Consider the following 12,952-nt stretch of genomic DNA (forward strand, 5'->3'; position numbering starts at 1 on the left):
GACTTGTGGATAGTTTAAACTCAGTGCTCAAAACTACACTCGACATGATTGCACCACCTGTGTTGAAACCGCGCTCCCCCAAAACACAGTCACCTTGGTTCAATGATTACCTGCGTGACCTTAAGCATAAGACAAGAGGTCTAGAACGGAAATGGCGTCGCTCAGAATTAGAAGTGTTCCACCTTGCGTGGCCTGATGCTATCTTAGACTATAAGCATGCATTATTGGCTACAAATTACATTACTGAGGTATTACCTAGCTTTACAGAATTTGATAGTATCTCTCTAGGCGTGCTGAAGAAACTCGTAATGTCAACAAAAAGCACAACCTGCTTATTTAATCGTATACCAACAAAACTGTTTAAGGACCTGTGGCCCACTCTTAGGCCGACTGTGCTGGAAATTATTAATCTTTCTTTAACTTCTGGATCTGTTCCTAAATGTTTCAAATCTGCAGTGATTAAACCATTACTTAAGAAACCTAATCTTGACCCTCGTGTATTGAAAAACTATCGGCCGATATCAAATCTATCATTTTGCTCTAAAATTCTGGAAAAAGTGGTGTCACGGCAGCTCGTGGACTATCTTACTGAGAATAATCTCTTTGAGACACTGCAGTCTGATTTTAGAAAATATCATTCCACAGAGACGGCTCTCACTAAAGTGGTGAATGATCTTCTGCTTACACTGGATTCGGACACCACTACGGTTCTGGTGCTGTTAGATCTCAGTGCTGCATTTGATACCATGGATCATCATATTCTACTTGATAGGCCTGAAAATCATTTTGGGATTACTGGGAGTGCCCTTGCATGGTTGACGTCATACTTGACCAGTCGTTCTCACTGTGTTTTGTACAATAACACTTTTCTAACCTTAGTGACATGAAATTTGGGGTTCCACAGGGGTCCGTCTTAGGCCCCTTGCTTTTCTCCCTTTATATAGCACCCCTTGGGCACATATTGCGGCATTTTGGGATTACCTTTCACTGCTATGCAGATGATAATCAGTTATACATGCTGATAACTGCTGGTAATCTCGTTCACATAAAATCCTTAGAAGATTGCCTTGCATTAATGAGAATTTGGATGTCTAGAAACGTCCTACTTTTAAACTCTGATAAGACTGAAATGATGGTTCTTGGTCCAGTGAGACTTCTGCATCAATTTGACCAGTTAACACTCAGCCTCGGCTTGTGTGTCATACATCACACTGGCAAAGTGAGGAACCTTGGGGTAATTTTTGATCGTACATTGTCCTTTGACCTCCACATTAGAAATATTGCGAGGACTGCTTTTTTCCACCTGTGAAATATAGCGAAGATTCGTCCCATCCTGTCTATGGCTGATGCTGAGACCCTGATCCATGCGTTTATCTCTTCTAGATTGGACTACTGCAATGTTCCATTTTCTGGTTTACTGCAGTCCAGCATTAGGGCTCTCCAATTGGTTCAAAATGCTGCAGCCAGACTTTTGACACGACGCAGAAAGTTTGACCACACTACACCCATTTTGGCATCCCTTCACTGGCTTCCTGTCCCAGTGAGATCAGATTTTAAGGTTCTACTACTGTAAGTCCCTTCGGCTGCTCCCTTGTTTGCACTCGGGGTCGCCACAGCAAATCCAAGGTGGATCTGCATGTTGAATTGGCACAGGTTTTACGCCGGATGCCCTTCCTGATGCAACTCCACATTACATGGAGAAATGTGGCACGGGTGGGATTTGAACCCGGAACCTTCTGCACTGAAACCAAGCGCATTTTTCACTTGGCCACCACCCCTGCATTTTAAGGTTCTGCTACTAGTCTATAAAATTGTTCACGGACTGGCACCTCCCTACCTAGCTGACCTAATTAAACCTTATGTACCGGCCCGGGCTTTGCATTTTCAGGGTGCAGGACTACTTTGTGTCCCTAGGGTGAATAAGAAGTCTGCGGGTCATAGAGCTTTCTCTTATCGTGCCCCTGTTCTGTGGAATGATCTCCCTACGTCAATAAAAAATTGGTTAATTTACACATTGGTTATAATAATTGGTTAATTTAGAATATGTGTGCCACATTCCATGCTTTTATCATAAAATGCACAATTTTTATGGAAATATTAGCTAAGCTGCACCACTAGAAGAGGAATGGGCAGCTTTCCCATCAGAGAAGATAAAGTGCCTCAGTTTGTCCGTGATCAAAGTTACACGCACAGAGAGGTTTTTGTCTTTTCCACATTCTGCTGCAAGCAGGTGGTTCTAATTTTAGACATGCACAGAGATTGTGGTGGAAGACATCAAACGCAATTTGCTATTTTGCAGTTGTGAATCTCGCCCCGTCTCGCAATTCATGACTCATGCGAGAGGTCCGTTTCAGCAGAGTTCCGGTTCAGGGCACAAACCTCATGAATTATGGACAATAAGACAACATCGGGCACTTCAGAAGTCAATCACAGGTGCGACACCTCCTCTAGATAATCCTGTGAACTTGTCAGTATGTGTCGTCATCATAATCCCTCATGAGCTCGCTGAATCTACGCCATCCACATCCTCACTTGCCACTGTTTACATGCGCTGTGAGAAACCATAACTCTGTTGGCACCACGGTGCTTTCTGGGACCGCAGGGGCCGGCAGTGGGGATTATGGGAAACGTTAAAGTGCCGAATGCACTTTTCAGTCATGGTAACAGCAACATGAGACTTAACTAAACTGACTAAACCAACTGAACTACAAAAACACATTAAGTCAATACCACTAACAACACTGTTAAACTAACATGAACCATAATAACATTTAAAACCCCGGAACTCCGAACTCCCATGGTACATTGCAGCACAACATCTGTTGTTTAGTGATAGCTAAAGTTGCTAATTTCTCCAAAAATATTAGCCTATTAACTTCCCATTTACACAGCGTTCATGCTTGACCCAAAATACATGAGTACCAAACAGCAAATGTCAGCTCTCCCCGGTTTCAGTGTGATTGCAGCCATACACACCAACGCACACAGAGGCCACGTGACATTATAATATAGGTGTGTGTGTGTGTGTATTATTTGGTTAATTTGCTATACAGCAAGTAGATGTGACCCCAATTTGCCTGGCATGGCAAGTGACCTCTAGGGCTAAGAACAATGCAGAGAAATTATTTAAAAAAAAGGGGGGGGGGGGGTAAAACCTTGTTTTACCTTAAATCCTAGGATGCGATCACCAAAGTGTTTCTGTAAAAATGGTACATGTGTACAGCTTATTATTCGGCTACTAAAAAACTTCCATCCATCCATCCATTTTCTTCCGCTTTATCCGGAGTCGGGTCGCGGGGGCAGCAGCTCAAGCAAAGCCGCCCAGACCTCCCAATCCACACACAAAAAAACTTTGGTTTAGATTTTTTTTCTTTTTTTTGCTTTAATCCCTGCATATATGATGATAGCATGTTATAAATCAATGATACGAACATCAGCATCTTATAATAATGTAGAATTTAACTATACCGAAAATTTATGCATGCCCATAGAAATTATGATATGTAAATATGGTACAAATATGAATGAGTATATGTACGGTGGCTTCGTGGTTAGCGCTGATACCTCGCCTTTCTGTGTTGAGCATGTTCTCCCCGTGTCCGTGTGGGTTTCCTCCGGACACTCCGGTTTCCTCCCACAATCAAAAAACATGCTTCTTTAGGCTCTGCTTTCTCTGCCCCTGACAAAAGCAGTGTCTTTACATCTGGAGTTGGTTCCCTTGGTGCCGGACTGTGGCTGTTCACTGCTCCTAGTTGTTGGATTCTGTCTAACGCATGGGTTAAATTTCTCCGTCATTTGGAAAATTTAATCACATATGCATGCACACGTGGTGTTATGTGTGTTTTGGGGCCGAAATATGATAGTCTCACTGTCAAAGCAACATCCCATTCTGCACTAATCAAAGCAGCAATGTCAGCGTGTATGGCGCCGTACTCCGGAGGAAGGGACTGTGTGAATTTTCCTTCCTCTCCACTCTGTTTACTGCTTGCCATGAGCCACGGTCTTTCCTCCTCCCTGTCTTCGTGAGAACATTGGCAGACACTCCCCAAGTAGAGCGGGGTGTGGCTTTGCTTTGAACCAGTGAAGCATTGATCCGACTCGCTGCTTCAATGGTTTGTTGTATTATTTTACTTTATCTTAATTTTCCCCCGCTAAAACCCTAAAGAGCATATGTCTGAGTAATATTTACCTTTTTTATATTAAACTGACCTGTTATGGTCTTCTAAAACAGTTGATAGATGTATTTCATAACTGAAAAACTGACATTAGTATGTCTATGGCGTTTTCAATGTTAAAGTTAACATTAAGCTGTTTGCATCTCAGCACAGTTTGTGTGCATTTGTTTTCTGTATAATAATTAATGGCTTAACGTTTGTTGGCGTAAAACAGTCAAATGTATTACAAATTGTAATTTTTTTATCTTTTTATTTATATATTAATAATAATAGCAACAACAGCAGAAGTAATATAACTAATATTGCTACAATACAATTTTAGAGAAACAGACAAAAAGAACCCAATAAAACAAAACACAACAGAAAAGGTAAAACTAACAGAGCATAAATAAATATAGAAATAAATAACTGTTTCCTGTGAACACTTAGTGACTCTTACACCTCCACTTCATCGCTGTTTTATTTAAGTTTAATGACAATTTGTTTCGGTCAAACCACATCTAAGCTGTGTTTTTACACAAGAAAAAAATACAATGCAGTAAACCGCACATTTGTCTTTTTTCATGAAAATAACTTATTAAAGATGACATATTACACTTTAGTCAGGCCTTTAAAATAGTTTTGTGGACTCTTGCTGTAATATGTTGTCAGTAATTGAGATAGTTGCTGTTGGCATCTAAAAATGCTCATAATTGGGTTAAACCTGATAGAAATCTCTTTGTGGTGTGTCGGTGATGTATGTATGTGCAAAATAAAACAAAACACTACTCCAGGTATGTTTTTAATGACAATATAACATCATAACTTTGTTACAAGCTCAAACATTGGTGTTGCGTGACAAAGGCCTTTTAATAATAACTCACTTCAAGAAATAATGGCAAACTCACGTTACTAAAATAATCGTTAGTTGCAGCCCTAGTTTGTTTTACGAGTGAGAGCATTTTACCGATTAAATGTGAATAAGCCAGTTTTGAGTTTCTCAGTGCGCATGCGTTTTCAAAACTGGTGACAGTGTTACTTTGTGCACAGCAGAACAAAGTTGTCAGTTGCTTTAGGCCCTAATTTTGTATTTTATTGACTGTACAGCAGCAACACAGCACCCATTTGGTGCATTCACCAGATTAGAACAGATCAAAATACTACAGAAGACAAAGAATTTTTACTTAGCTTTCTTTCTACAAAATTTGACTTGCTCTTTTAAAACATTTCTGGGGGAGCACCCCCAGATGCCCCGTAATCAATAGTATAATTTTACTTCACACTTTGAAGTGACTTTTATTTGTTTCAGGGGGCTTCATACTCGTTAAAATTCACCAGAATGTACAAAATTTGACTTGCTCTTTTAAAACATTTCTGGGGGAGCACCCCCAGATGCCCCATAATCAATAGTATAATTTTACTTCACACTTTGATGTGACTTTTATTTGTTTCAGAGGACTTCATACCCATTAAAATTCACCAGAATGTACAAAATTTGACTTGCTGTTTTAAACAAAAATTTCTGGGGGAGAACCCCCAGATCCCCATAGTTTGAAGTAAATTTTATTTGTTTCAGAAGACTTCATACCCATTAAAATTCACCAAAATGTACAAAATTTGACTTGCTCTTTTAAAATGTTTCTGGGGGAGCACCCCCAGATGCCCCATAATCAATAGTATAATTTTACTTCACACTTTGAAGTGACTTATTTGTTTCAGGGGGCTTCATACTTGTTAAAATTCACCAGAATGTACAAATTTTGACTTGCTCTTTTAAAAAATTTCTGGGGGAGCACCCCCAGATGCCCCATAATCAATAGTATAATTTTACTTCACACTTTGATGTGACTTTTATTTGTTTCAGAGGACTTCATACCCATTAAAATTCACCAGAATGTACAAAATTTGACTTGCTGTTTTAAACAAAAATTTCTGGGGGAGAACCCCCAGATCCCCATAGTTTGAAGTAAATTTTATTTGTTTCAGAAGACTTCATACCCATTAAAATTCACCAAAATGTACAAAATTTGACTTGCTCTTTTAAAATGTTTCTGGGGGAGCACCCCCAGATGCCCCATAATCAATAGTATAATTTTACTTCACACTTTGAAGTGACTTATTTGTTTCAGGGGGCTTCATACTTGTTAAAATTCACCAGAATGTACAAATTTTGACTTGCTCTTTTAAAAAATTTCTGGGGGAGCACCCCCAGATGCCCCATAATCAATAGTATAATTTTACTTCACACTTTGATGTGACTTTTATTTGTTTCAGAGGACTTCATACCCATTAAAATTCACCAGAATGTACAAAATTTGACTTGCTGTTTTAAACAAAAATTTCTGGAGGAGATCCCCCAGATCCCCATAGTTTGAAGTGAGTTTTCTTTGTTTCAGAGGACTTCATACCCATTAAAATTCACCAGAATGTACAAAATTTGACGTGCTGTTTTAAAAGAAATTTCTGGGGGAGCACCCCCAGATCCCCATAGTTTGAAGTGAGTTTTCTTTGTTTCAGAGGACTTCATACCCATTAAAATTCACCAGAATGTACAAAATTTGTCTCGCTTTTTAAAAAAACGTCTGGGGGAGATCCCCCAGACCCCCATAATCAATACTGTGTTTTTACTTCACAGTTTGAAGTGAGTTTTATTTGTTTCAGAGGGCTTCACACCCATTAAAATTCACCAGAATACACAAAATTTGACTTGGTCTTTAAAAAATGTTCTGGCAGGGCAGAATCAAGACTACACCCCGCCCCCCACCACCCTTTTATGTACCTTTCCCATTCCTGTCTAAGATCCTCGAGAGGGTGGTTTCAGACCAACTGACACTCTTCCTGGATCAGAATAACATTCATGACAGGTTTCAGTCCGGTTTTCGTAGACAACACTCTATGGAAATGGCTCTTTTGAAAGTGTCCAGCGACATTATGATGTCTGCTGATGCTGGGAAATCCACCGTGTTGGTTCTTTTGGATTTGTCCTCTGCCTTTGATACTGTTGACCACCAGGTCCTGCTGAATAGACTGAGGGATCATGTCGGACTGTCGGGGTCAGTTCTTTGGTGGTTTTTTCATATTTGTCTGGGCGCAGCTTTAGCGTTTTTGCTAACCAGATAAGGTCAGAGTCTGCGGACCTGTTATGTGGAGTCCCTCAGGGTTCTGTATTGGGCCCCATTTTGTTTTTATTGTACTTGATCCCTTTAGGTAGGATCATTCAAAGATTTACTGATGTCTCTTACCAGTTATTTGCGGATGATATCCAGCTTTACTGCTCCTTTAAGGCATCTGAGATTAAGAGGCTTGATTCCTTCCTCCATTGTTTGGCGGAAATTAAACAATGGCTAACGAATAAGTTTCTTCAGCTTAACGCAGACTTAACAGAGATATTGGTTATTGCCCCTGATGCCCATATTCCAGGTATTCAGCAGTACTTGGGAGACCTGGGCCAGTCTGCTAAATCATGTCTTCAAAACCTGGGTGTCATTTTTGACAAAGACATGTCGTTGGTACAGCATTGTAAACAGCTGACAAGGAATTGCTTCTTTCAATTAAGAAACATCTCTAAGCTCAGGAAAATGGTGTCTCGAAATGATTTAGAGCTTATTATTCATGCTTTTGTGTCAACACGTTTAGACTATTGTAACAGTTTATTTTCATGTCTAAACAAGAAGGAGTTGCGTCGACTGCAGTTGGTACAGAACTCTGCAGCAAGAATTCTGACACAAGCTAACAGAAGGACTCATATTTCCCCAATTTTAAAGGAGCTTCATTGGCTGCCAGTGTCCTTCAGGATCAATTTTAAAATTTTGGTTTTAACTTTTAGAGCTCTACATGGCCAGGCGCCTCCCTATATCTGTGACCTTATCCAGCCGTATGCCCCTGCCAGGGCTTTGAGGTCTGTGGACCAAAATCTGTTGATGGTTCCTCGCACCCATTTTGCAACCAGAGGAGAGCGATCCTTCCAGGCTGTTGCTCCCAGGCTTTGGAATGGTCTCCCGCTCTCTCTGCGCTCACTGGACTCTGTCGATACTTTTAAAAGCCAACTTAAGACTTTCTTTTTTACTCAAGCGTTTGCTTAGCTGTTAGGCTGCTCTGTGATCCTATGTTATGTTTTATGTTTTTATGTCTCGGCCATTGTCTGATGTTTTGTGTGGTGTACTCTGCTTTTATGTTGTGAAGCACCTTGTGGTTCTTGTCTGTGAAAGGTGCTATATAAATAACATTTACTTACTTACTTACTTACCTTTATGTTCAGGTTTTGCATTTTATGCTTTGTCTGTCTCTCCTTAGAGGCTATTTAGAATAGATTTGTATACTGTATAATGTGTTAATTGTATTTATTGAGGAAAAAGAGTGTGTGCCCCCACTACGCCACATTTTAGGGAATTGCTGGCATTGATTTTTGCCAGGAAAAAAATTTCAGTCAGATGAAAATGTATTGCTTTTAGCCCATGGTCTAACTATAATTCGCATGGGTTAAATGCAGAGGACAAACTTCGTTGTATGAATGCATGTATTATGTACAATAACAGTAAAGGCTCTTCTTCGACATAATCAGTTCACATGTCCCATATAATATATCAGTGACAGAAACAATAATAACTTGTTTTAAATTGTAATGTAGAATTGTAGAAATGCTGGGGGGAAAAACCCTGTCAGACAAGCTGCCTTCACCCCGCACAGGCATTTATTGCCATTTCTTGTTTCAGCAGAGGCTTCAGGTGCTCCACTCAGCCATGGCATGCACTTTTCACTTTATCTCAGGCATGTTCAGGCAAGAGTTTGTTCCATAGCTCTTACAAAGTCACCACACTTCTTCATAATAAATGAATGTACTTTTAGCTGATTGTCATTTAGTATTGTTCCAGTTTCAGACCTATAAAGATCAGTCAGCTGGGTATTGGTACCATCTCATAATACGTACGTCAGGTGCATAAGTAACTGTACACAATTTTTGTCTTATTTTTTCCCCCATCTACCTGCAAAGCAGAGTTGAAACGATGTTTAGTGTCAACTTTCAGATGTACAGTATTCATGTGTAGGTTTGTAGGTTGCTGTCATCTGTGAACCCTCTGGACTTTCAAAATAATGGTAACTTTAAAAATACCTGCGTTAATGCGCCATAAAATAATTGTTGGTGTCAATTAATTAATGTGTTAATGTAATGGAACACCCCCCCCAAGGATGTGTCTGAGACGAAGCTCTTTGTTTTTGGTTTCTCAGGTCGCAATGACAAAGGACAGCTGGGTCATGGAGACACCAAGCGTCTGGAGTCTCCTAAGGTTATTGAAGCTCTGCTGGATTGTGTGATTGTTGCTGCAGCCTGTGGGCGCAACCACACCGTGGCCCTCACAGGTAAGCATGTAGATAAAATTAAGGTGCTTCATCTTCTCCACTGAGGATATGATGTTTTCACCATGATGTTTGTTATATGGTCGCAGGCTTACTAAAAATGAACAGACCCGCTTTCTCCAAACTGGGTTAGAGTTGCCTTTGTTTCAACTGAAATGGGCAGAATTGGGGTGCGTTAAATTATTTTCTTTGTAAATGCTAATGTAGATTGTTTTACAAATGATCAGATCCACCACAAGCCTTGGTGGATGCGTGTCTGCTTTGGAATATTGCATTTTAAGGTAGGCTGGACTTAAAATATCAAGAAATGGCGTCTTAACAGACTTATGCTCTCTGAATATCTTTCTACGTTTTATTTTTCAACAGGACTGCACTCGTCATCAATGTGCTGATTTTTATGTATTTATGTTTTTGTTTTTTTTTGTAAACACAAATGACACATAGTAGGGCTTAGATTTTTTGGCAAAGACTACTTAATCATGAAAAACAGCATGTAATGTGGAGTTGCGTCAGGAAGGGCATCCGGCGTAAAATGTGTCAATTCAACATGCAGATCCACCTTGGATTTGCTGTGGCAACCCCGAGTGCAAACAAGGGAGCAGCCGAAGGGACTTACTACTTAATCATGAAAGAAAGTCATATCTACAGTAAAACATCAAATGTGAGGCTGTACTTGTACATACTTTACATTCTACTCATAAATTAAGCAAAAAATTAATTACTATTGCTAACTTGCCATAACCAAACAGCTTTTCAGAATATCCAGCCTTCTTGGATACTCTGAGTTGTATCCTGGAAAAGGTTCCTGCTGGAGACTCCTTAGTTCTTCTGGGGGACTTCAATGCTCACAGTGGTACCAATGGTGAAATCTGTAGGAGAGTGATTGGGAAGAATCTGTGATTTGAAACAGCGTGGTGTTTTGTTGTTGTACTTCTGGGCATGGAATGTCCATAACAAACATCTTGTTCAAACACAAGGGTTTTCATCAGAACATCCTAGGTCAGAGGTCGATAATCAATTTTGTAATCGTGTCATCTGACCTGCGACCATGTATCTTGGACATTTGGGTGAAGAGAGGGGCGGAGCTGTCAACTTATCACCACGAGGTGATGAGTAGGCTCAGTAAGCCACCAGGCTGACCTGGAAGACCTAAACATGTTGTGATATTTTTCTGGGAAGATTTAGTGGAAGATCCTGTCCAGGCGGCCTTCAACTTGCCTCTCCAAAGGAACTTCTCCCAGATCCCAAGGGAGGTCGATGGCATGGAAGCAGAGTGGTCCGTGTTCAAAGCCTCCATTGCTGAGGCCAGCAGGTGGTCATTGCGGCAACCCAAGAACCTGTTGGTGGACTGCAGCGGTAAAGAAAACCATCAGGCTGAAGAAGGAAGTCTTCTGTGCTTGGTTTGCACAGAGGTCTCTGGAATCTGTGGACCGCAACGGGTCTGAGCACAGTTTGAAAAAAATAAATGGGCGGGCTTTTAATCACGGAAATACGGTACCTGCTTTCCTCGAATCTGTGAGTATCAGTGCTGAACTTAATTCGTACCTCTGTTCCTGGGCACGTCGATCCACACTGCTCTGCCCGGGTTTTTAATGGATGTCTGGTGTGAGCGAAAATCCATTATACAAAATCCAGTATATACTGTGTTTATTACATGGAAAACCATACAAAAGAATTGAGACTTTTGTTTTTATCTAGTGAGTGCAAATAGCCGTTTTGTGCGATAACGGTTTAGGCAAGTTTTACTGTATGTTGCTTAGTTTTCAATGCAAAAATATCGCAAAGCGAATGCAGTTGTGGTTTGCCACAGAACTTTCCGGCTTTTAAGCCCCAGTCAAACTGACAGACAGAGCAAAAGGATTAGTTACAGATTTCAGTATTTTGTCCGTTGGCAAATACGTCAGTCTCCCGTGGAGTCGGGGACAGATGACGCTGCGCACCTAGCAGAAATATTTTCTCTGTTTACAGACAAATATGTTGCATTTGAGCAGAGTTTGGAGCTCTTAAAGTATGAATTTATGTTTCCTCACTCCAACAGTTCTGAGAGAGAGAGAGAGAGAGAGAGAGAGATGTTTGTTCCAGACACGGACCTGCACTTACTCTGTCAGTTCTTTATCTGCTTGGTGGTCTTTGACCAGTCAGAACACCAGAATGAACAGTCGGACAACAGCAGGAAAAATAAATGACATCCAGAGGACAAAACACCAAGACGACGCATAAGCAGTGGCAAAGTTCTCCGCCTGATATTCCTCTTAAAGTTTTGAACACACCAAAACTTTCAGATGGACTGGGGTGACATCAGCTGACAAAGTGCACATTTTGCAGATGGGAAAATTACTTTTGTTGGACAAAAATCAACACAAACTCATAGAATCAGTTCCTCATATGTTTCCTTAGTGTGACTGCGGCTTAAAGACCAATATAAAGGTTTCTGTGTCTGTTCCTCTGTGTCCTGTACCACAAACCTGTGCAGCCCACACACAGTTCTCCGAAAACTTATGCAGGTGGCAGGGCTGTGACCAGAACCTGAAGTCTGAGCTGTAGAGTATGAAAAGGAAGGGAGACAGGACTGTTCCCTGTGGTGCCCCTGTACTATTCATGATGGTGTCGGATGTAATGTCCCGAAGCCTCACATACTGTGTGTGGCCTGTGAGGTAATTGGTGATCCAGGCCACCAGTGGAGCCTCTACCTTCAGGTCAGGCCGGGTGGTGTTGAACACACCCAAAGTCAAAGAACATGACTCTCACAGTGCTGCATGCCTCCTTTAGGTGGAAATAAACTCTGTGCAGCATGAAGCTGATGGCATCTTCTACTCCCCTGTTGGGCCGGTATGCGAACTGCACGGTTGCTTTATCTCACCTATGTAGAAAACTGTAACAAACCCTACATAGGTGAGACGAAGCAACCGTTACACAAAAGGCTATACCAGCACTGCAAAGAGGGCGCCAGTGGACCTTCTGCAGTTCATCTCCACCTTAATGACACTAACCACACGTTTGAGGACAAGGAAGTTAGAATCTTAGCCAGAGAGAAGAAATGGTTTGAGAGAGGGGTGAAGGAGGCATTCTGTGTAAAACAGTTGAAACCCAGCCTTAACCGGGGAGGGGGGTCTGAGACATGCTTTGTCCCCTGTTTACAATGGGGTACTCACATCAAAGCAGTTTCAGTTCATGGTAATGACTCATTCACGTCATCAGGAGAGGCGTCAGTCCCATCGTTAGGAGGGACAGCTATCCTGTCATTAGGAGGGTGCTAACTAGAGCACAATAGGTACTAATTAAAGCAGATGTTTAGTCACTAGCCAATAGCAGTCTGCCTCTCGGTAGGAGGGGTCTGGTTAGGTTTAAAACTCCAGCTTTTGTGGCTTCTGTTTGTTCTTCTTTACAAGGGTCAGACAGAAGTCAGACTACCAGAGCAAGAATTTTAGCTGAGGAAGCTTCTG

At 41.2% G+C, this 12,952-nt stretch overlaps 1 protein-coding gene across 1 annotated transcript in view; it reads left to right on the forward strand.

Annotated features, from left to right (window-relative positions):
* The window catches only part of rcc2 (regulator of chromosome condensation 2), a 112,990-nt gene that overhangs the window by 70,288 nt on the left and 29,750 nt on the right, over positions 1–12,952 (forward strand). Inside the window, exon 5 of the mRNA XM_034171654.1 lies at positions 9,381–9,512. Coding sequence (XP_034027545.1) covers positions 9,381–9,512 — 132 coding nt within the window. The remainder of the gene's footprint in view (positions 1–9,380; positions 9,513–12,952) is intronic.

The sequence above is a fragment of the Thalassophryne amazonica genome, chromosome 6 (genome assembly GCF_902500255.1).
Source record: "Thalassophryne amazonica chromosome 6, fThaAma1.1, whole genome shotgun sequence".
NCBI lineage: Eukaryota > Metazoa > Chordata > Actinopteri > Batrachoidiformes > Batrachoididae > Thalassophryne > Thalassophryne amazonica.